The 21,030-nt window shown below is 40.8% G+C and overlaps 1 protein-coding gene across 1 annotated transcript in view; it reads left to right on the top strand.

Annotated features, from left to right (window-relative positions):
* The window catches only part of STK31 (serine/threonine kinase 31), a 103,835-nt gene that overhangs the window by 48,380 nt on the left and 34,425 nt on the right, over positions 1-21,030 (top strand). The window contains exons 9-15 of the mRNA XM_063453129.1: positions 5,372-5,494; positions 6,613-6,792; positions 11,888-12,004; positions 13,096-13,215; positions 15,321-15,452; positions 16,649-16,750; positions 17,269-17,349. Coding sequence (XP_063309199.1) covers positions 5,372-5,494; positions 6,613-6,792; positions 11,888-12,004; positions 13,096-13,215; positions 15,321-15,452; positions 16,649-16,750; positions 17,269-17,349 — 855 coding nt within the window. The remainder of the gene's footprint in view (positions 1-5,371; positions 5,495-6,612; positions 6,793-11,887; positions 12,005-13,095; positions 13,216-15,320; positions 15,453-16,648; positions 16,751-17,268; positions 17,350-21,030) is intronic.

Here is a 21,030-nt window from a genome sequence, read left to right as displayed (position 1 = left end):
GTCTCCACTTATTCTTGTACTACAAGCTTCTTGTTTAGACACATAGACATGAGAGTCACTTAAGTTAGGATCCACTGGGTCATAGTGCATTAAAATGATATCGTACGGAGTTAAATGAGGGTGAGGCTTATAAAAAGACAAATTAACACATGCATAAGGTACAGAACTGGGTTAAACATAGGGGTGTCAAAATAGGCCTTAAAATCAGAGTTGTCAGCAAGTTATTAAAGATTTCTAAAGGTGATAGACAACTACTACACATTAAGAGAGGCTCAACCAAACTTACTGTTGTAGATAGTATAGATGCCCCCCTCAGTTGATACCAGTAGAGGGAGAGACAGAGTCCCAAAGAAACTGCAGTCCAGGTATGTTCATCTGATCCTTCCCTCCCCGGTTCCAAAATTCCAGTAGGAGATGGCCAGGGATGTATATGCTTCTGTTAGCTGGAGATTGCGCCTGCAGCACACTGGTCCCTCGCACCCAGCACCGCTCAGTCAGGACTTCTCCATAAGAGTGACTGTACTTAGGGGGATCATTCCTGATTGCTTGCAGCCAATGTGAGTGAGAGCGAGCATGTACTCCAAACTTTTCATGTTTCTATTTTTGTTTAAGTTTTCAAGTTGTACATTACAATACATGCATTATTGGCAGATAAAACAAATGTGAAATAGAATGGAAAAAGGGAAAATGTTCATATAAATAATAAGACGATATTTCTCCTGCCTCAACACATTTCCTGCTTTATATTTTAAAGGCACTGCTTGCAAATACAATAGTGTCCTCTTACCCTGGTAGTCGAGCGAGTGGTCATCTCACTGAAATGCACTTGAAAAGAATAGAGAGAGTACAGCATCAGCAGACACATTCCATTGATGCATTGCTTTAAAATCCATTCCTTCATCAAATAGTAAAATACAAACAAATTGTAGCATAAAATAAACTCCAAACATGCAAATCCCAATTTTACATGTTTTGTGCTTAACTTGCACTTTCTCAAGACCTTAGTTAAACCTGAAACACTTAGACTTGGAAAGTAGCACGTTTTGAGCATTCTTTATGCTGCAGTTTATATTATTAGAGAGAGGGAGAGGGGATATTTTTATTATATTTTTATAAATTTGCCTGTCACATTATGGAACATACTTCTATGCAGACCTATGTAGTAGCCAAGACACCTAAAACATTATCAAAGTCAGCTGCAACATGAAATTTAGCTGCTATGGCTGGCACCTGGAATATATAAATATATATATATATATATATATATATATATATATATATATATATATATATATATATATATCTATCCATCCACACAGTCTCCACACAGTCTATTTGAGAACAGGTCCAATAGGTAAACATGTGATTGGATGAGGAGACTGATTGTGGTTAAACTTTTAATTAGAGTTTGTATCTTGTCCCAAGAGATCATTTAAATGGGTCAGGCCCATAAATGAGGACACAGGTCAGCTCAGGTGCCAGTTCGCCAGTTGTCCTTCTTGCACCATTTTTGGTATGTACTAACCACTGCATAAGGGGCACACCTTACAATACTTGCCTTTTTGTAGATGCTTTGACCCACTCGTCACCCAGATCTTTTCGCTTGCCCATTTTTTTTATTTTTTTGCGCCCAACACATGAAATTAAAGAACTGACTGTTCACGTGCTGCCGAATATATGCCACCCCATTGACGGGTGCCATTATAATCAATTATATTTACTAAACCTGTAAGTGTTTTTAATGTTGTTGCTGATCAGTGTATATATGCCAAAGGTTTGCTTGAGCATCTTTTCCCTATTCATCTTGGATAAACCCACTGAATAAAAATTCTGTGCCACAAGGATTTGTTTCACACAGAGGTAAATAGAAAAGCGTTTAGGCAGAAAAGTTTATTCCCTTTGGAGCTCTGGAAATAGTTTTATATTCTCTGAATTGTGAAGGTGTCACTCTTCGCAGGATAAAACTTATAAGGAAAGATTAAAGGAACTTAACATGTATAGCTTGGAGGAAAGACGAGACTGGGGGGGGGGGGGGGCTATGATAGAAACATTTAAATACATAAAGGGATTCAATACAGTAAAGGAGATTATATTTAAAAGAAGAAAAACTACCACAACAAGAGAACATAGTCTTAAATTAGAGGGGCAATGTTTAAAAATATCAGGAAGTATTACTTTACTGAGAGGGGTGTGGATGCATGGAATAGCCTTCCAGCTGAAGTGGTAGAGGTTAACACAGTAAAGAAGTTGAAGCATGCGTGGGATAGTTATAAGGCTATCCTAACTATAAGATAAGGCCAGGGACTAATGAAAGTATTTAGAAAATTGGGCAGACTAGATGGGCCGAATGGTTCTTATCTGCCGTCACATTCCATGTTTCTATGTTTCTACCACTGCCAGCTTGATGTAATGGTGAAGGTCAAATGTTAGGAGAAGACAAAAAGAGCGGACTGGGATGCTAAAAGAAGCTTGAGGGTGGGAGAGACCAATCTATCAATCCAAATGGGACCAAATGTAAAGTGAGAATACAGAATATTGAAGTGTAGGGTTATTGGCCGTTTAAAGATGTTTAGGCACCCCTAACAATGTTGTAGAGCGTAATGCTGTATACAAGAATTCTCAGATTTTTGCCATAAGTGTGTCCGCTGAACCTCTAGTTTGGGAAATACTGCACCCCCCTAAGCACTTTGTGTGAAGAGTGTCCCACACCCAATATTTTTTCCTCCCCATTTTACAAAAAATGCAGATTTTAAAAGAAATTGTCACTTCTATAAATTAAGCTTATTACACTCCACTGGGTGGCAATCAAACAATCCGTCCTATTTCTTCCTCAAGAAGCAGGTAATTGCTCACAGCACCTACTTTGTGAATACTTTTATGTCTGGTCTGGGAACAAATGGAATGACTTGCAAGGACAGCAGACAGGAGATCTGCAGCTTTTGCAAGTTGTTTTTTAGATTATACCCCAATTAAAATAGGCATAATTAAAGGGACATTATAGTCACCAGAACAACTACAGCTTATTGCATTTTTTTCTGGTGAGTAGAATCATTACCTTCAGGCTTTTTGCTGTAAACACTGTCTTTTCAGAGAAAATGCAGTGTTTACATTACAGCCTAGTGAAAACTTTACTGGCCACTCCTCAGATGGCTGTTAGAGATCCTTCCTGGGTCATGGCTGCCTAAAATGCATCCAAACATTCAGTATCTCCTCCCTCTGCATGCAGACACTGAACTTTCCTCATAGAGATTAATTGATTCAATGTATCTCTATGAGGAGATGCTGATTGGCCAGGGCTGTGTTTGAATCATGCTGGCTCTGCCCCTGATCTGCCTCCTTGTCAGTCTCAGCCAATCCTATGGGGAAGCATTGTGATTGGATGAGGCTCCCACTTTTGATGATGACAGCAGACTGTTTGTTTTTCCGAGTCTAACAGCATGCAGATTGACTGCTTCTGGCTTGAATACAGTAAGATTTTGCTATATTTATGGAGGCAAGAGGGACCCAGGGGGCTAGATGGTGGTTTTAACACTATAGGGTCAGGAATACAGGTTTGTGTTCCTGACCCTATAGTGATCCTTTAAATGCATGTCTTCATTAGGTGTATATTCACTTAACAGGGATTTGTAGAGCTTTGATTTGGGGCCTTAAGGATGGTGGGCGTTCTATGCCGTCCTATATATACAATATATATTTATTTAAATTCTACAAACACTACAAATATATTTATATAATCTTTTTACATAATTAAGTCATTTTATAAATTACAATTTGAGGTACCTGCCTGACGACCCAGGCAGAAAGTCCAGAGAAGGTTTGCAAGCCCTGTATTTAACCCTGTTACTTTCAGGACACCACAAAACCTGTACATGGGGGGTACTGTTTTACTCTGGAGACTTCACTGAGCATAAACATGAGTGTTTCAAAACAGTAAAACATATCACAACGATGATATCATCAGTGAAAGTGCTGTTTTTTTTTTTATTTTTAACACTCAAACAGCATTTTCACTGACAAAATAATTATTGTGATATGTTTTACTGTTTTCAAACACTAATATTTGTGTTTGGCGTAGTCTCGTGAGTAAAACCGTACCCCCCATGTACAGGTTTTATGGTGTTTTCAAAAGTTAGTCAGATATAAGGCTTTCATTTCATTTTATTCCCACATTGAAATTTGCCAGATTGGTTATGTTGCTTTTGACACTGTAGCCCAGTAATGAGAATAACCCCCATGATTGCATACTATTTGCAAAAGTAAACAAACCAAGGTATTGCAAATGGGATATGTCTAGTATTTTTTTAGTAGCCACTCATGCACAAAGAAATATGAGCGTTAACTTTGGCCATTGTTCGTGACTAAGTGGCTACTAAAAAGACTGGACATACCCCATTTGTAATACCTTGGGTTATCTGCTTTTGCAAATGGTATGCCATCATGGGGGTAATTTCCATTCCTGAGCTACTATTCGGTCTCAAAGGCAACATAACCAGTCTGACAAATTTCAAATTTTTTACATTGCAGCTCCAAGTCTACCCTCAGTGGCTGTTTAACAGACAGCCACTATAGGGCTTCCGGAATACAAACGGCCATTGCCGCGCATGCACATTAGGTCTCCCCCGCTGGCTCACGTCGGCGGGGGAGGAGCGTGGGCAGTGCCCGAGCCTGCGCAGAGGGACATTGGCGCTGGATTTAGGTAAGTGGCTGAAGGGGTTTTAACCCCTTCAGCCCCCAAGGGACGGGGGCACTCCACGAGCCTATAGTGCCCTGTTTCTCCTGAACAAAATGATGTATAAGTGTGGGTGAACGTAATATGAAAGAGGTGAATTACGCCTTTTTTTTGTTTTACGTTTTGTTTTGATCACAACTTATACAACTGCCTCAGTCCTTAAGGGGTTAATGCATCATGTTGAGAATTTAAGAATACATACAAAAAATAAATTACAAATATAAAAAACTATTTTAATTCCTAGAAATCAACTTAGAGATCTGGTGACACAAAGTCTTTTGGCCAGTCATGGGGCTCTTTTTGGCTAATTCCTTAAGGTGTTTACCAGATAATTGCGCTCTGCTCCAAGACCAACTATAATATATCAAGAGTTTGGTATTGCTTCTTATTGCATTAAAAAATTTCAATACAAAACTTACATAGAAGTGGCAGATCTATTCTTAGTCCAAGACGGAGAAGAACCCACGGGCATATGGTTATACCAGATCATCTTTCCTTGAACTGACCTCTGATTCATCAGATGCTGCAAGTACAGCCATCACTTGGCAGTCTGTAAACTCACTGATGTCAGTAATCTGTCTGGGTTGTGTTTTTGTTGGTTACTATTGGGGGTTTCAAAAGTTACTAACATTTTGTTTTCAGGTTTTTTTAGATGAATTGTTGGCAAGTCGAAATCAAATTCAGCAAACTCTTCACTCGTCTGTGGAGTTATTTATTCTTGAAGTCGATGAATTGCCGCTTGAAGGACGCCAAACAAAATTAAAGGTAACTCTTTTAGAGTTATGTGATTCATTTGTATAATTATTGGTTAACTAAGTAATCAAAGTGCATTACAACACTCACAGAGCTGTTCACTTTAGTGATAATAGCCAGAGATTTAAAAATTAAGGCCAAGGTAGTCAAATTAGAAAAAATCTACAAATTCTTTTTTTCAATTTAGCTATTTTAGTCTTAAAGGTCAAATTTACTTTGAATCGCTTGCAATTCTCACTTTAGTGAAAAAAACTTTTATTGTATACTGTCGTAAATTTGTATTAAGTCAGAAATTTTGTACAGGTCTCAGGCGTTCAATTCAATGTTTAACATCTTTAATTTTTTTTATATATATTCATTTTTAACTATCTTTATTTTTATATCTAACAGTAAAGTACAGTACTCTTACATATGGAAAAAGAGAAAAATTGTATCAAGTAATCCATTTACTGTACATAGACACAGATTCTATATATTTGTGCTCGGAATTTAATAGGTTATGGAATGTATAAGAAGATGCACAGTTAGTTGAGGTGTGCCGAAACCAACGAACGAGTAGGCCTGTAATAAAAGAGGGCCCACAAAGGTGATAATGTAATATGTGATGGGTGCAGGTGGGTGGCGTCAATCAGCTTGAACGGCAGAGGTGAGTAGGGGCTGGAAGTTTAAGTAGGGGCATAACTCCTCCCACAAATCCAGGCCTAATGGCCTTTTAACACTATATATATATATATATATATATATATATATATATATAATATTTATTTCCAATTGCTTTGCACTCCAGGATAGAGAGTTAGAGCCCGGTGCTTAACAGCCAAATAATAGAAATGTAGTAAGGATAGCACTCCAAGGACTTCAAAGAAATATATTGTGAAAAATCTTAAGCTTTTATTCAGGCATCTGCCAGTAGTAGATCAACGTTTCAGTACTCTAATGGAACTTTCGTCAGGATACTATCATTACTACATTTCTCTGTGTGTGTGTATATATATATGTGTGTGTGTGTGTGTGTGTGTGTGTGTATATATATATATATATATATATATATATACATCTCACTTTGGGTTTTAATTGTTATCAAGTTATGATGTACTGCTTAATGCTCTGTGTATTTCTTCTATTTCTAGGCATTGCTGCTTTCACTTAGTGCTGTTTATGGAACGCATGCTGAGAGTGAAGGTTTGGATTCTGTGTTTGATACATTTTTCAAATGGAAGCAGGCCAAAATGGAGAAGTTCAACTGTGTCAAAAATGACACTAACAATTCATTAGGATCCCTGTCCTCATGGTTCTATGACATCAAAGAGGTATTGTTTAAAATAAATATTAATCCTGAACACACACACTTATAGATCATTTTTGAAACGTGACACAACTTTGGAATTCAAAGCTTTTATTTTTCTAATTTTAAATGAGTTACATGCAAAACAGGTAACACATTTTAGCGTTACCCGTTTTCTTTTTCAATTTGTGTTTTTTTATTTTTTTTTATTTATGTGAGCTTGGTTTGGCAGGTTAACAGCAACATACGTAAACAGTGGTATGATAATTTAAAGCGGTACAGTAAAATATTGTTAACATTGATGTTTCAAGGTTGTAAGCACATTTTCATATAACCATCACGTTGGGTGGCATACCTGGGGTCTGCAGGGTTGTATCAGGTTCAGTATTATGTGAGTTATTCCCATGGTGTACTACAAGTGTGTGGGTGCTCCCTGGTTCGGGTTTCGATGTGTCTGTGTGTGTGGGAGCATGTATATGATTGTTGCAAGCGGGTTTAGATTTGTGGATCTGGATGCCTGTATGTACTCGCCTGCGGAGCTCTTTCTAGTACCAGGGTGGTTGGAATGACAAGTGTGAAGGGCGCTCCGGTTTGCGACGTACCCTGTGTGGCATCTCATCTAGCCCCCTATCCCTGGGGGTGGGCGGAGTGGCGGTAATCATAGTGAGCGCCAATGTACTATCGTGCGTGAGGGATTGTCTGCCTTTCCTGTGAGGGTAGGGGCCCCGTAACTGCGGTTGCATTAAGGTCAGAAAGGACAGACCCAAGTGGGGTGAGGGAAAAGTAAAAGGCAAGGAGCACAGGGAAATGTAAGCAGTGTGATGTAGGGTGGGTGGGATGTGAGGGCCCAGCCTAAGAGAAAAATTTTACGTTGGAGTTAAGTCATTAAAGTTATCACTCTGTGTCAAGAGATGTCTGGGACTTCCGTTTGGCGGTTTCGACCGTGCCTTGCCTATTGTCCCTGGGTTCAGTCCCCGTGCCTAGTCAAGTGACCAGAGTCTGTAGATCCCGTGTTGACTGTCCGGGAGTAGAGCTGTCCTCTGGGTCCCAGCTCTCTGGTTGACTTGCGGTCGTGAAGGCGAGTTGTGGGGGTTGTAGTCCCAGTGCCCTTAGGAAGGTGGGGGCCCTGGTTGGGGATGCGAGGTGGTGTGCAGTTCCATTGTGGTGGACAAGCAGGGCGCCAGTGTTCCCCCATATGTAGGCGATGCCTGCTTTGTGCAGCGCGGTGGTCACGGTTCCAAAGGTCTTCCGCTTTAACAGTGTGGCTCTAGTGACATCCTGGAAGAAGGAGAGCTGAGTGCCTTCGATTGCCACCGGCATTTTGCCTTTAATGGCGGTCATTATTTGTATCTTGTCAGGCACTGACGCCAGGCGTAGAATGACGTCCCTGGGCATGCTGGATGGTAAGTGTGTGGAGCTTGTCACTCTGTATATCCCGTTGATTGATATTTTCTTGGCTGATGCCTGGGGTAGCAGTGTTGTGAGCAGTCTCTGTGTATAGTGCGGTAGCTCCTGAGTCGTTGACCTGCTAGTACGTTTTGCTCTGCTTGGAGTTGGTTGACAGTCCTTGAGGGTGGACACTGCGTCCTGAATGTTGGTAATGTCTGCCTCCGCAGCTCTAACCCTTTCTTGCACACTTTGTATGTCAGCATTGACCTTTGCGATGTCAGCCGCTAGCAATTTTTGTATGTTGTTCAGGAGGGCTTTTAGGTCCCCTTTAGTAGCGGGGGCTGAATCATCCTGGGATTCCGGTGTCAGTCGGTGTCCCGTCTGGGAGACCAACATGTCGACCGGCTCCTCCCTGTCGGGTTCGGGTGATCGGTCCACAGGGGGTCGTTGTGTGGTGTGTACTGGCTCTGATTGTGCGGGCCTGAGCCACATCTCCCCTATGTCTCTGCCTTGTGTATTGGGGCCAGCTGTGGCTTTGTGTGAGCGGCGGCCCATGGCTGTGGCGCCTGTGTCCTGGCTGGATGGGTAGTATTCCAAGAGTCTTCCGCCGAGGTAGGCCTCTAGGTCTTGGATTGGAGTCGCGCGGTAGGCTGCAAGTTTGCGCCTCTGCCTGGTCTGCTTGGGTTCCTGGAAAAAAGGCATCAATCGGTGCGGAACTTATCGCCGGTCAGTGCTTGGTGCTTGTCGGGGTTCGATGGGGCTTTGTTTGATGGATATTTGACAGATTCTCTCCAGGTTCGGGAGAGCAGTTTTAGATGGCGTCTGAACAGGATGGCTTCCAAGCTCCGCCTTCTGTGTCCAGTTTTTAATCACACATGTTTATAATACTATGTTCTCATGGTGTAAACATTTTCATTTTAAGTGTAATCTCTCAGACCTGGCAATTGTAGCCTTGGGAAAATAACTATGCATACTAAAATTAACCTTCTTAAGATGCACTAACTAAGTTAGCCTGAACTGTTAATGTTGTAAACCCACTCTGTTCAATAACTTTTATATAAAAATAGCATAACATTGTGTAAGCTACCACTTTCCTTTATTGAGCCAATGATTGGGCTTTTGCATCTTTCACTCTTAAAACAAATTTGCTCTGTTTAAATCTGTTTATGGACACAAAGTAAACAAAGAAAAACATTTACATTTCCCAGCACTTCGGTTAGCATAAGGTGCATGGGACATTTTATTGTTAAAGTAATGCCAACTAATGTTTGGCATTTCACTTGCATTCCGAAGTACCAACAGTTTCTGGACTGTACAGTGGTAAACATATTGCCTACAATAATCATGGCTAAATACTGATACAGAAATCTTTTGTGAGTTTACAATCAAGGGTAATGCTATCCCATGAATGTGTCCTTAATAAATTGGCTATAAAATGACAACTGGGGGGGCGGAGCTAGCAACGGTGCTGCACGGACACAAGCCTAGACAGCTCCGGCTGATCGATCACAATCTCGCCTATATCCAAGTCCACTCACACAATTGGAAAGCCCAACACCCTGTAAAGGATGCAGGAGCTACACCCGCACCGATTGATGCCCTTCTTTCTCTCTAAAAACGCACCCAGGCGGAGACGCAGGCCTGGGGCCTAATCCACACGAGAGACCCCAGACTTGGGGACCTTCCTCAGCGGAGTATATGACCATTGCTTACCTTCCCCGACCATCGTCCGAACATGAACCAGTGACCCGTATGCCTGCCATGGGACGGAGATCACAAAAACAAAAAACTCAGTCCGCTCACCGAGACATCAGTATTTGCTCCAGAAACAAGCGCAACCCAAGATGGCGCCTGCGGAGATCATCCCTGCCGCCACACCGGCCGTAGCACCCGAGCAACGGGACTCGCAAGGGAGGGCTACTACACTCCCCACACCACGAGTACCTGCAGAGACTGCGGAGGACTCCGGTCCCACGACTAAACACGACCTGAAGGTCCTGCTGCACGACTTCCACAAGGTGCTCGCAGCTGAACTTGCAGTACTAAAGGTCGGAAATGCAAAACACAACTGACAGAGTGCGAGCCACTGAACAGGACATTGTAGACCTCTATGCTGACCTCTCCCAGGTACAGAGGTACAACAGCTAACCAAGTCACACCAAGCGCTATCCCTGCAGCTGACTTCCCTAGAGGATAGATACAGACGCAACAACGTCAAAATCCATGGCATACCGGCCACTATCACACCCGACGAACTGCCTCATTATGTGAGAAGGTTGTTGGCGAGTATCCTACCTCCGGCCGTAGCAAAGAAAATGGCAATGGACTGAGTGTATAGAATCTCAGTCCCTACCAGGGCCTCACTAAATACGGACCGAAACGTCATATTGCACTGCACCACATCCCAGGATAAGGGACACATCATGGTGGCCTTGAGGGGCAAAACGCCCCTGCCATTCGAATAATCACAGCTGACCTTTTACTGGGACCTGAAAAGATCAACCCTACAATGGCGCAGAACACTCGCACCGCTTACTACACAACTAAGAGCGGCCGGCGTGAGGTACCGATGGGGTGCACTGGGATCCCTCTTAGTGATCCACCACGGACAAACTCTCACCTCTCTGACCGAAGCACCACCACTCCTCACATCCCTGGGATTGCCTATACCGACATCCGCTCCAACCCAGCTGCGGTCACGCCATTCATCCCAAGAGCGGTGACCGAAGCACCACCCCACGACCTGACTACGCCCGAAAGTCGTGATGGCTCTACCGATCCTAACAGAGAGAAGCCGGAAGCTCACCGTTGCAGCCATTGCTCAAGATATTGTTACTACTTTTATTAATGTCATGTCTCTATCACTGCTAATACTTCTAACTGGCTCCCCATAAATCTATATAGGAGCCTACTATACAAGCTCCTCTACCTTAAAAAGTAATACCCTCCCCCCTGCTTCCTCCCTAGATTAGGGGTACCTAACGAACCAAATTGTTAAGCTAACCCTAACACACAGCACTGTCTAAGTTCAGCCTCCTAGATTACCTAACAGGGTCAATAATTCTCCCTGAACACTTTGCTCCACTTCCCCTCAGTGATATACCTATAACATGTAAACTCCCTGGTTCATATCCAACCAGTATAACTGGCAAGTTATAACCCCCTCCACCAGTGAGTTTCTTTTTCTATCGCAACGCCTTCTTACTAACACTGAGCCTTACCTCTTGACTCTATACCAATCCTCTTGTAACACCCCACAACGTACCAATCTTTGTAAAAGCCTCATAGGCCCCTGCTAACCTCCTCTCGATATATACGTTGTTCAAACATGTTTAATGTTAAAAATGTATGCCATTTCATCATGTCTCGTGAAAATCTAAACTGCAAAACTGCATCTCGCTATAGTGGCATAGTCGATATCAATGTTGTATTTCTCTGGCATGAAAAATAAAGAATTCTAAAATGACAACTAGCAATGTGTTGAATATATTGTACCTCAAATTAGCTTTCTAGGACAAAGATTATAGATTAACTATATACACTTAAATTATTGTACAATTCTGATGACTTTGATAACTGCAAATTGGCATCACCTATAGCCTTTATAAATCTATGCTTGTATGTTATTTTCCAAATATTTTCCCAAGTTGTTTTGCCAAACTCCCTTAGCCTTTGGAAAGTACCTTTGCATATTTGCCTCTAAAAGTCTTTTGCTCTTTCTATTCCACAAGTTTTTTGATCTGACAGCTGACACATCCATGAGTGCTTCTGATGTTGTAGGAAACATTGATGATATACTGAACAAAGTTGAGTCGGACATCTCAAAAGAACTTGAAATCTCTCTTATGGTATGTGTGTAAATCACTTCTCTGCTTAGCTCTCTTCTCTTGCCTCTACCCAGATTCTCTCTCTCTCTCATTCCCCCATTTGTCTCCTCCCACTTAATCTGAATTAGCCATGTCCCAACTCTCCTTTGGTACCTGCATTTGTCACATTTCTCTTGGTTACCGGTCTTCTACTACTGCTTTCTTGTGTGGAATGCTATCCACTGTGAAATGAGCTGTATCACACTAGGAAAAGTGATATATATTTTCCCCACCTTTTGCAATGTTTTCTGCCATACTTTGTTCAAATCAGGGCTATACTGACTTTTTTTTCTTCTTCTTCTTCTTCTTCTTCTATGGGTTAGGATTCAATACACAACATAAGGACTCTGCATACATTTAATCTTTAGTAATGTCATTAGTTTCCTCACAAATAACGATGTTGCTTCTTGCAGAACACTCCTGGTCTTCATCATTCTTTCACTTTGAGTTTGGCCTGCCAGTCTTATTTTCTTGGCAAAAAAGAAAGATGGACCCTTTCACATTCCAGGCTCTATAGAGTACCTTTTGTGGCTTATCAAATTCAATATCGGCACTCTGTTATTTAGGAGGTGCTTTATTTTCCTTTCAGTGGCTTCTTTTCAGTAGTATCTATTTTCTGAGGTACATCTAAAAGCTATGCTGAATTAAAAATCAAAAACATGCCAAGTGCCAACCCCTCCTTCCCCCACAAATACAACTTCAACTCTAGAAAAGAACAGTCTTTCCTCTGATTAAGCATTTGTGTAATTAATGTAATCTACTTCAACTTTAGCAACATAGACAAATTTCCCAAAAAATCACACCAAACATTTATTTAGAACTTGGCTTATAATTAGCTGAGCTTACTTTGAGAAGAGATGTTAAAACAAATGTGCCCATTTTGATATTTAATGTAAAGGTTATGAAAAGAGAATTTCAAATTTTTAGGACAAAATGTCTGATCTGGAAAAAAGCCAGCAACTTTATGTTAATTTTGGCCTAAAATTTCAAATTCAAATCCAATTCCTGTATGTAGTAATATATATTATGATGTAATTTAAAAAAATTGTAACCTTAGTTTTAATGTGATGCAGGAGCAAAATGAAGAAGACGAGAAAATAATAAGAAATGCATACAACAGGGTTGTGGAATTGATTCATCAGGAACTTGCACTCATCTCAGTTATTCAGTCGAAATATTCATATAGTGTTGAGGTAAGCGTTGGTCTAGAATATTTTTGTTTAATGTGTAGAAGAAGATATACATACCTGACATCTTCATCCTCCTATACAAGATGATGGAAAAAGAATGATTATAGTACTCCTCTCTCAAAAAAATTTTACTTTAGAAACTGCATATTTTAATTTAAGGAGCAGTGCTAGAACCTGAGGGAGATAGACATTATTCTTAACCGTCTACCTTTATTAAAATTAAATACATTCTTCCTTTCGGTAACATATATTATTGGAACTTTGGTTGCCATTAATTCAAAAACAAAGCACTGATTGCGCCTATTTCCTAAGATATCGCAGACCATATTCACAAAGTGCAGCAGCTTTTCTTAAGATGGCGCCCACACCAACATATTGTTTTATTTTGTGGCACACAGTATAAACACTATTGAGGCTTAACCGTCCCAACAAAACTCTGGGGAAGACAATATTGCTCGAATAAGGCAGATTTAAAGCCTCACTGTGATCAGCAGATGGATTTCTCTGTAGTGTTCAGCACTGTACTATGGTAGCATTAGAGGGTATGTTTTGTTTTTTCTTGTTTTTTTTCCTCTCTTCTCAGCTGCTAACTCATATTGTGATGTGATTTAAAAGCTGTCTCACAGTTTGCCCACTCAGTGTTCATTGCTGGACACCCTTTACAATCTATTGTCAATTGTCAAATTATTGATGGTTAATCAATCAATGGTTAAAGGATCACTATAGGGTCAGGAACACAAACCTGTATTCCTGACCCTATAGTGTTAAAACCACCATCTTGCCCCCCTGTGCCCCTCATGCCTCCATAAATATAGCAAAATCTTACTGTATTCAAGCCAGAAGCTGTAGATCTGCATGATGTTTGCCTAAAAAAAAAAATAAGCAGTCTGCTGACCTCATCAGAAGTGGTAACCTGATCCAATCACAGTGCTTCCCCATAGGATTGGCTGAGACTGACAAGGAGGCAGATCAGGGGCAGAGCCAGCATGATTCAAACACAGCCCTGGCCAATCAGCATCTCCTCATAGAGATGAATTGAATCAATGAATCTCTATGAGGAAAGTTCAGTGTCTGCATGCAGAGGGAGGACATACTGAATGTTGGATGCATTTTAGGCAGCCATGACCCAGGAAGGATCTCTAACTGCTATCTCAGGAGTGGCCAGTGAAGTTATCACTAGGCTGTAATGTAAATACTGCATTTTCTCTAAAAAGACAGTGTTTACAGCAAAAAGCCCTAAGGTAAGGAGTCTACCCACCAGAACAAATTAAATAAGTTGTAGTTGTTCTGGTGACTATAGTGTCCCTTTAATTATTGGAATGCAAAATTTTATCACACATTCAAAGCTATTGCCTATCCATGTCTACACTTTCTTATGATCAAGTAAAGTGTTTTTTGGTGTTGAATCTCCTAGATGAGTTTTTGCCTTTTATCATAAACGGAGTTACTCAGAATAAAGCGAATTTCCCTTTCTGCAGGTATTCTATTTTACCTGTGGGCATACAGAAGATGGTATCTCGCTCCTAGTCAACATGTTAAAGTGTTTGCCCAAAGTGTGTGATATAAACTTTAAGGCGATAACCAGAAATAAAAATCTCTATAGCAAGCCTATTAACGTGAACCAAGGGTGTTTTTGCTATGAGTATAGACTAATACGTACTCATCATTCCCTCCTCCTTTTGTATGCACAAAGAGTCTTTACTTGAAATTACTTAAATTAAAGGGATGAGTGCACATTTATGCTTAATTGCTAAATGTTTAGGAACCTCTCTACTTCAGAGACTAGAGATTTGGGGAGCACAGAGCTTTTATGAACCTTGGGAGATAACTTAGGAATCTGTCACTTTTACTGACAACATAGTGGCTCCTCCCCCTGCTCTTCTCTTGACAGAATGTTTAGGCTTTGATTGTCTGGCTACCTATTTGGCTGTTTACAGTAATATTTTGCCATGTTCAGGATGGTCCTAACTAGGCAATTGTATGCAGTCACTCTAGAGTCATTCTTCCTTTTTTCTGTTCTTTTTATTTTCAAAATAAGCAATTTTCCTATTATGTTGTACATTTGTTTTATTTTGTCAAAATTTGTAATATAAAGCTTTGTATTACAGTTTAAAAAGAACATTGTTGAATGGCTTGATAAAAGCCCCAATGTTGACCACTTAATGTCAGTCAAGAAGAATATCAAACGACTGAAAGCTCAGCTGAGATGGAAAATTGTTGAGAGAACCACTTTGGAAGAGGTATTCATCTTCTAGGTTAACAATTTTTCTTCAACTAATCTTTAGTATTCAGTAAGTCAGATTAGAATGGTCTAGTTATGTTTTAAATTACATGCAATCGTGATTGCCTTATAGTCGTGTGTGTTTTTACAAAAAAGAAAAAAAACAGTGCAGTATCGAATTATAATTTTGAAAAAAAATCTTTGTTATTTTAAAGGAAACTATAGCGCTACGAGTACAAACCTGTATTACTAATTCTGTAATGTTCTCTCTCCACCAGCCCCCCCCCCTCTTTTTTTTTTTTTTTTATCACAATAAAGATAAAAAAAAAAAAAAGTTTTTACCTTACTATTTACACCACCTAGGCTCCATCGGAACTGCTTGCCTAAACTTCATAGAGGAGTAATGGTGACCTAATGTGCATGCGCGTTGAGTGCCTTCAAGCTCCCCCATTGGAAAAGACTGCACTTAATGCTTTTCTATGGGCTATAGTGGACCTAACCCTACAATGCAATGTAAACCAATGTAAAAGGACAGGTCTGTTGAGCTGAAATGGTCTGTTTAATGTGACAGATGTGAAATTTCCATGGAGTGCTGGCTCAGCATAATGGGTTTTGCACTTCTGTCATAAACTGTTACAGAGTGAGAGAGGGACCTGGCTGAAAAATTACACTAATCTGTGGGATGGGAGCCTGCACCTGGTCTCACTCATTAAGTATACCCAACATTATATTGTCCAGAGCAGCGGTTCAAAAACAAGTCCTCATGGACCACCAACAATCTAGAATGTATGTATTTCCCTGTTTTATTCAAATGGAGATACTGGGAAAAACTGATCCATAGGATTGGGGAAAGGGAATGGCAGACAGGTCAGCTGCCGGCCACCTCCATTTTCAAGTTATTAAATTACAAAGCGGGTGCTCTATCCATATAATTCCATAAACATTTAGCCATTTCATGGACTAATTTCATCCATCAAACAATTTGTTTTTTGATTTTGTTAAAAATTTAATCCGTTCATGCCTATTTCTGCAGAAAAAAGAAATGTTAAGTTTTTTTTTTTTATTAATGTGCATTCATTAAAAAAATTATCCCCACAACCATGAAGCCCATATAATTATGTTCCTTTCGGTTTACGAATAAAAACCATATCCGGGTAAGAAAAGGTTTTCATCTAAACAGCATTAGTTATGTTTGCCCCCTTTATGATTTTACAGGCAGATGAATACAGTGAAACAATAATTGCGGAGATAAGTCATGACATAGCAGTGCTAAGGAACAATATATTTTCTGAAATCAGTCAAGAGCAAGAAGAATATGTGAGTAAAAACACTGAATTACTATAATTTCTTATATTTAAAATCTTGAACACGTTTATATGAATAAAAAAATCTGTATTAAATTAAAATAAGGAATTTAGTTTAAAAAAAGTTTTTTTTTTTGCCGTCTCTAATTTAAAGGAATACTCCAAGCACTATTAACACTACAGCATGCTGATGACTGTTTCACCACTTACTTGCTGGTCACTTCCTCCATTAATACTCCTGCACAGAGTTTCCATTAGCTCTCCTGAGCTAAGCCCTGCACCACTGACATTAGCTTAAAGCAGAGAGCTTCACTATTCATTAAGGAGGTGACCCCAGGTAAGTTGTCAACTGTTAAACTGCTTGACTTATTAGGGGGAGGGGGTTAATGGGCATTCCTGGCACCACAAATCTATGTAACACATATATATTTATATAATATATATATATATATATTATGTATTATTACTTATTTACATTTTGCTAGAACATATATACATACACACTTGGATAATCTAATTTATCTCTTATAGGGGACATTGAGTATACTAGTTCAGAAATGGTTTCCTGAGCTTCCTCTTATTCACCCAGAAGCAGGAATATTAAGATACATGGTGAGAAATTGTATACATTATTTGTGTGTTTGTGACTCTGTCCAAATTGGTATTGTTATAGACCTAACAAAGTTATGTCTCACTCTTAACACTTAACAATGCTCATTTGTAAATGTTTTATATACAGGACAGTTTCCAATGAATGTTTGGGTGGGTGTGCACAGCATCAGTGCAGCGGGGAGCTACAGCTATAGCCCTTAAAAGTTTCAGATTTGTAAAAAAAAAAAAAATAAAGAAATCCACATTTATAAGGTTCCATTAAAGTCACAGTACAAAAATTTTCTGATGAATAAAAAAAAAAAAGAGGAAAAATGTATGCATAAAGATTCGTAACCTAATGCATTTACATTTTTTTTTTTTAATTTTTTATGTTGGTAGTGCAGGGTCAACACCAAATCGACGACATATTTGCACAATAGACAGTGTTGAAAATACATACATATCTAGCGTTATGCACTTTTCATTTTTTTAAATGTAACAAGGTAACTAGTTATTTAGAACATCGTCGTGGGAAGAGAAAGTAGTAGAACCATTATTTTACGTGAGGTCCTATTAGTAATGCTGTTGATATGTAATGGAGGGCATTATAAGGGTAGAGATAGCAGATCAAGTGGTCAGTGACGTATACAGGAGTGTAAAATCATGTTAGCATCCAGGTAGGGCTGTTATTGCATATATAATGAAATTATTAAGGGCAGGTTACCTAGAGGGCCTAGGCAAGATGCTAGAGGGTAAACTACCCCAGATTTGGGATAGTGTGGTAAAAGGAAATGCAATTGGGTGTAATACCCCTAACCAGGCGTTAATTGGGGTCGGTAAATTTTTTGCCATTTTTTTTGAGTCCCGAATCGCAGATGCTTCCTGTAGAGCAGCTATGCTCTAATCAGTTATGCTCCCTATGATTTATAGGTAAGGTACAGGTAATACAATTGTCATGCGACATGTGAGAGGAAGTAAACAAAACATAATGGAACAGTAAAACAAAAGAAAACAAATAGAACCACCTGTGGAGCTATAGTCTATTAACAGTGGCCCATTTGGGTCATGTGATACTGGATCTACTGTTGATAATGGTTATGGTGGTTCACAGACTATCTTCTTTTACCATCATGGTACTGGTGCACCTCTGGCACATCGGACAAAGGGGGTGATATTATCCGTATCCCAAGAATTTCCCGGGTGGTCCTGTGGTCAGGGTCATGGTTGGACCAGGCAGTCCCAATTTCTCCTTGAATGTTGGTGCATCAGTCATGGATTTGAGAAAACATGGATGTTTCCAGAGTGAGTTACCACCAGAGAGTTATCAGTCCCTCCACCTGTAGGTCAATCCTGCCGATCGTACATGGCAGGAAACGTATCCATAGGAGTTTCTCCATAGTAGTGTGGCTCTGGTTAAGTCTTGAAAAAGGGTCAAGGTGGATCTATCAAAGGCCAGAGCTGTTTTGCTTTTTAGATTTGACATTATTTGTATTTTGTCCTAGACTGTGAGACAACGTAGGATGACATCCCGGTTCATGTTTGATTTAGTGTGGGCTCTACTGGGGATACTGTAGAGTCTATCTATGGCCATTTTCCGTGCCACTGTGGGAGGTAGTAGGGTGGCTAAAAGATGCCTTATGTAGTGTGGCAGTTCCTCTGCGCTTACCGGAGCAGGGACCCCCCTGATTTTGACATGTGTGCGATGTTGTCGGTCTTCTATGGCCATGATTCTAGCAGACATGACCCTCTAGTGTGTCTGGAGTTGGTGCACTGTACAGTTGGAGTCCTGTACTGCAGTCATCTTAGTTTGTGTTTCCACAATGTCTTCTTCCGTTGCCTTACTCTTTCACTGACTCAGTTTTAAACATGGCGGAGTCAGACAGGAGCTTATGGATGTCTGTTAGAAGGACCTCAGGTCTTGTATTGTGGTTGGGTCCGAGTCATTGGAGGGTTCCGAGGGTATGGTGTCGAGGGCTTGAGTGTTCAGCGGTACCTCCAGTTCCTGGGCACACAATATGGTGTCCGCCTCATGCCAATCTTCCGCCAGAGTGAGTCTGGGCTGTGCAGGCCTTTGCAGCATTGCCCAGATGTGTCTATGATCTGGGGGCAAGTTTTTGTGATCTGCAACCCATTGCCGGCATGCAGACTTGTACAGGGAGCAGCGTGAGGGGCGAGGTGGCGCGGCTCTCCTGCTGTCAGCAGGGTCTTTGCTAAGGAGGGCCTAGAGGCCAGGGATTGGCAGTATGTGGATGACCCCAGACCTCTGTTGCCGTTTAGGCTGCTTTTGGGTCTGGAAGAAAGGCATCAATTGATGCAGCCTGGGCAGGATAATTCGGTGGTGGGGTTTGTAAGGCTGGATCGGCATCTGGTTTGCCGATGTGAAGCAGTTTGTAGGTTTTCCTTGAGGAGCTTAAAGGAGCACTAGAGTGCCAGGAAAACAAACTAATTTTCCTGGCACTATAGGGTTATTAGGTCCCTCAGGGCCCCCCTTCAGCCACTCGCCTTATTCCAGTGCCAGGCTCCCTCGGTGCTGGTGACCTCTCCTCCCCCTGCCTACGTCGGCTCCGCATGCGCAGTCAGAGACGCGCACGCGCATTCCAACCGCCTATAGCAAAGCATTACTCAATGCTTTCTTATGGACGTCCAACATGAAGCGGCCTCTAGTGGCTGTCAGGGAGACAGCCACTAGAGGCAGGATTAACCCTCAATGTAAACATAGCAGTTTCTCTGAAACTGCAATGTTTACAGCTGCAGGGTTAAAACTAGGGGGACCTGGCACCCAGACCACTTCATTGAGCTGAAGTGGTGTGGGTGCCTATAGTGGTCCTTTAAGGAAATGGCGTCTGGTTAGGTCTGCAAGCAGGCTTTAATTCATTATTTTTATTACAAAATTCTGAAACATTTTGTAGCTTTTTTTGTTGTTGTTGCTGTTAATGAAAGTTTTTTGCTTTTTTCAATTACATAAGATACAGTTCGCAATAGTATATAGAGAAAATATGTTGCGTAGGGGTTCAGAAAAAGAAAGGGGTAACAATGTTGTTCACAGTATATCTTGTTCATACAGTGACATCCGTGATCAACATACATACAGCACATTGTTTTTCCTGCCCAAACACCGACCCCTAGCTCACAACCTGTTCCGCTGGTTAGTCAAGGTAGGGCAACCCAATATGTCGCCTGTGGCTGATATCCACCCATTGTGAGTCTATCCCACCAGTCTTATCATGATCCTGTAGAGTAGTCATGGTTCCTCTGGTTTCTGTGTCTATCCTCCTCTAATTGATAGTAGCATGTTTTGAGTGGGGCAAACCTATTACTTCCAGTGCTGGGCTATAAGGTTCCTAGTTGCCATTATGATTATGGCTGTTATAGTTTGGTAGCCTTTGTAAGGCCCATGGGGAATAAAAAAAGTTTATGTGGAAGGTGATTTGGGAATATCCTTGATGTTCAATATGGAGAGTATATTTTCCACTTCTGTCCATAAAGGTTGAAAAGCTGTGCTTTCCTACCATATGTTGGTCATGGTTCCCTCAGCAGTACTGCATCTCCAGCAGGTTGCAGGCACTGATAGGAATATGTTGTGGAGTTTGCTCGATGTCAGAAACCACCTGTAATTATGAAGAATTGGCCAAGTTGGAGGTCTTGCAAAAAGAGGAGGTCCGGGAACAGAGATGGGGGTAACCCAATATGTTGAATATACAG

Source organism: Pelobates fuscus, chromosome 4 (genome assembly GCF_036172605.1).
Source record: "Pelobates fuscus isolate aPelFus1 chromosome 4, aPelFus1.pri, whole genome shotgun sequence".
Classification (NCBI taxonomy): Eukaryota; Metazoa; Chordata; class Amphibia; order Anura; family Pelobatidae; genus Pelobates; species Pelobates fuscus.
This window is presented reverse-complemented; position numbering and strand designations above follow the sequence as displayed.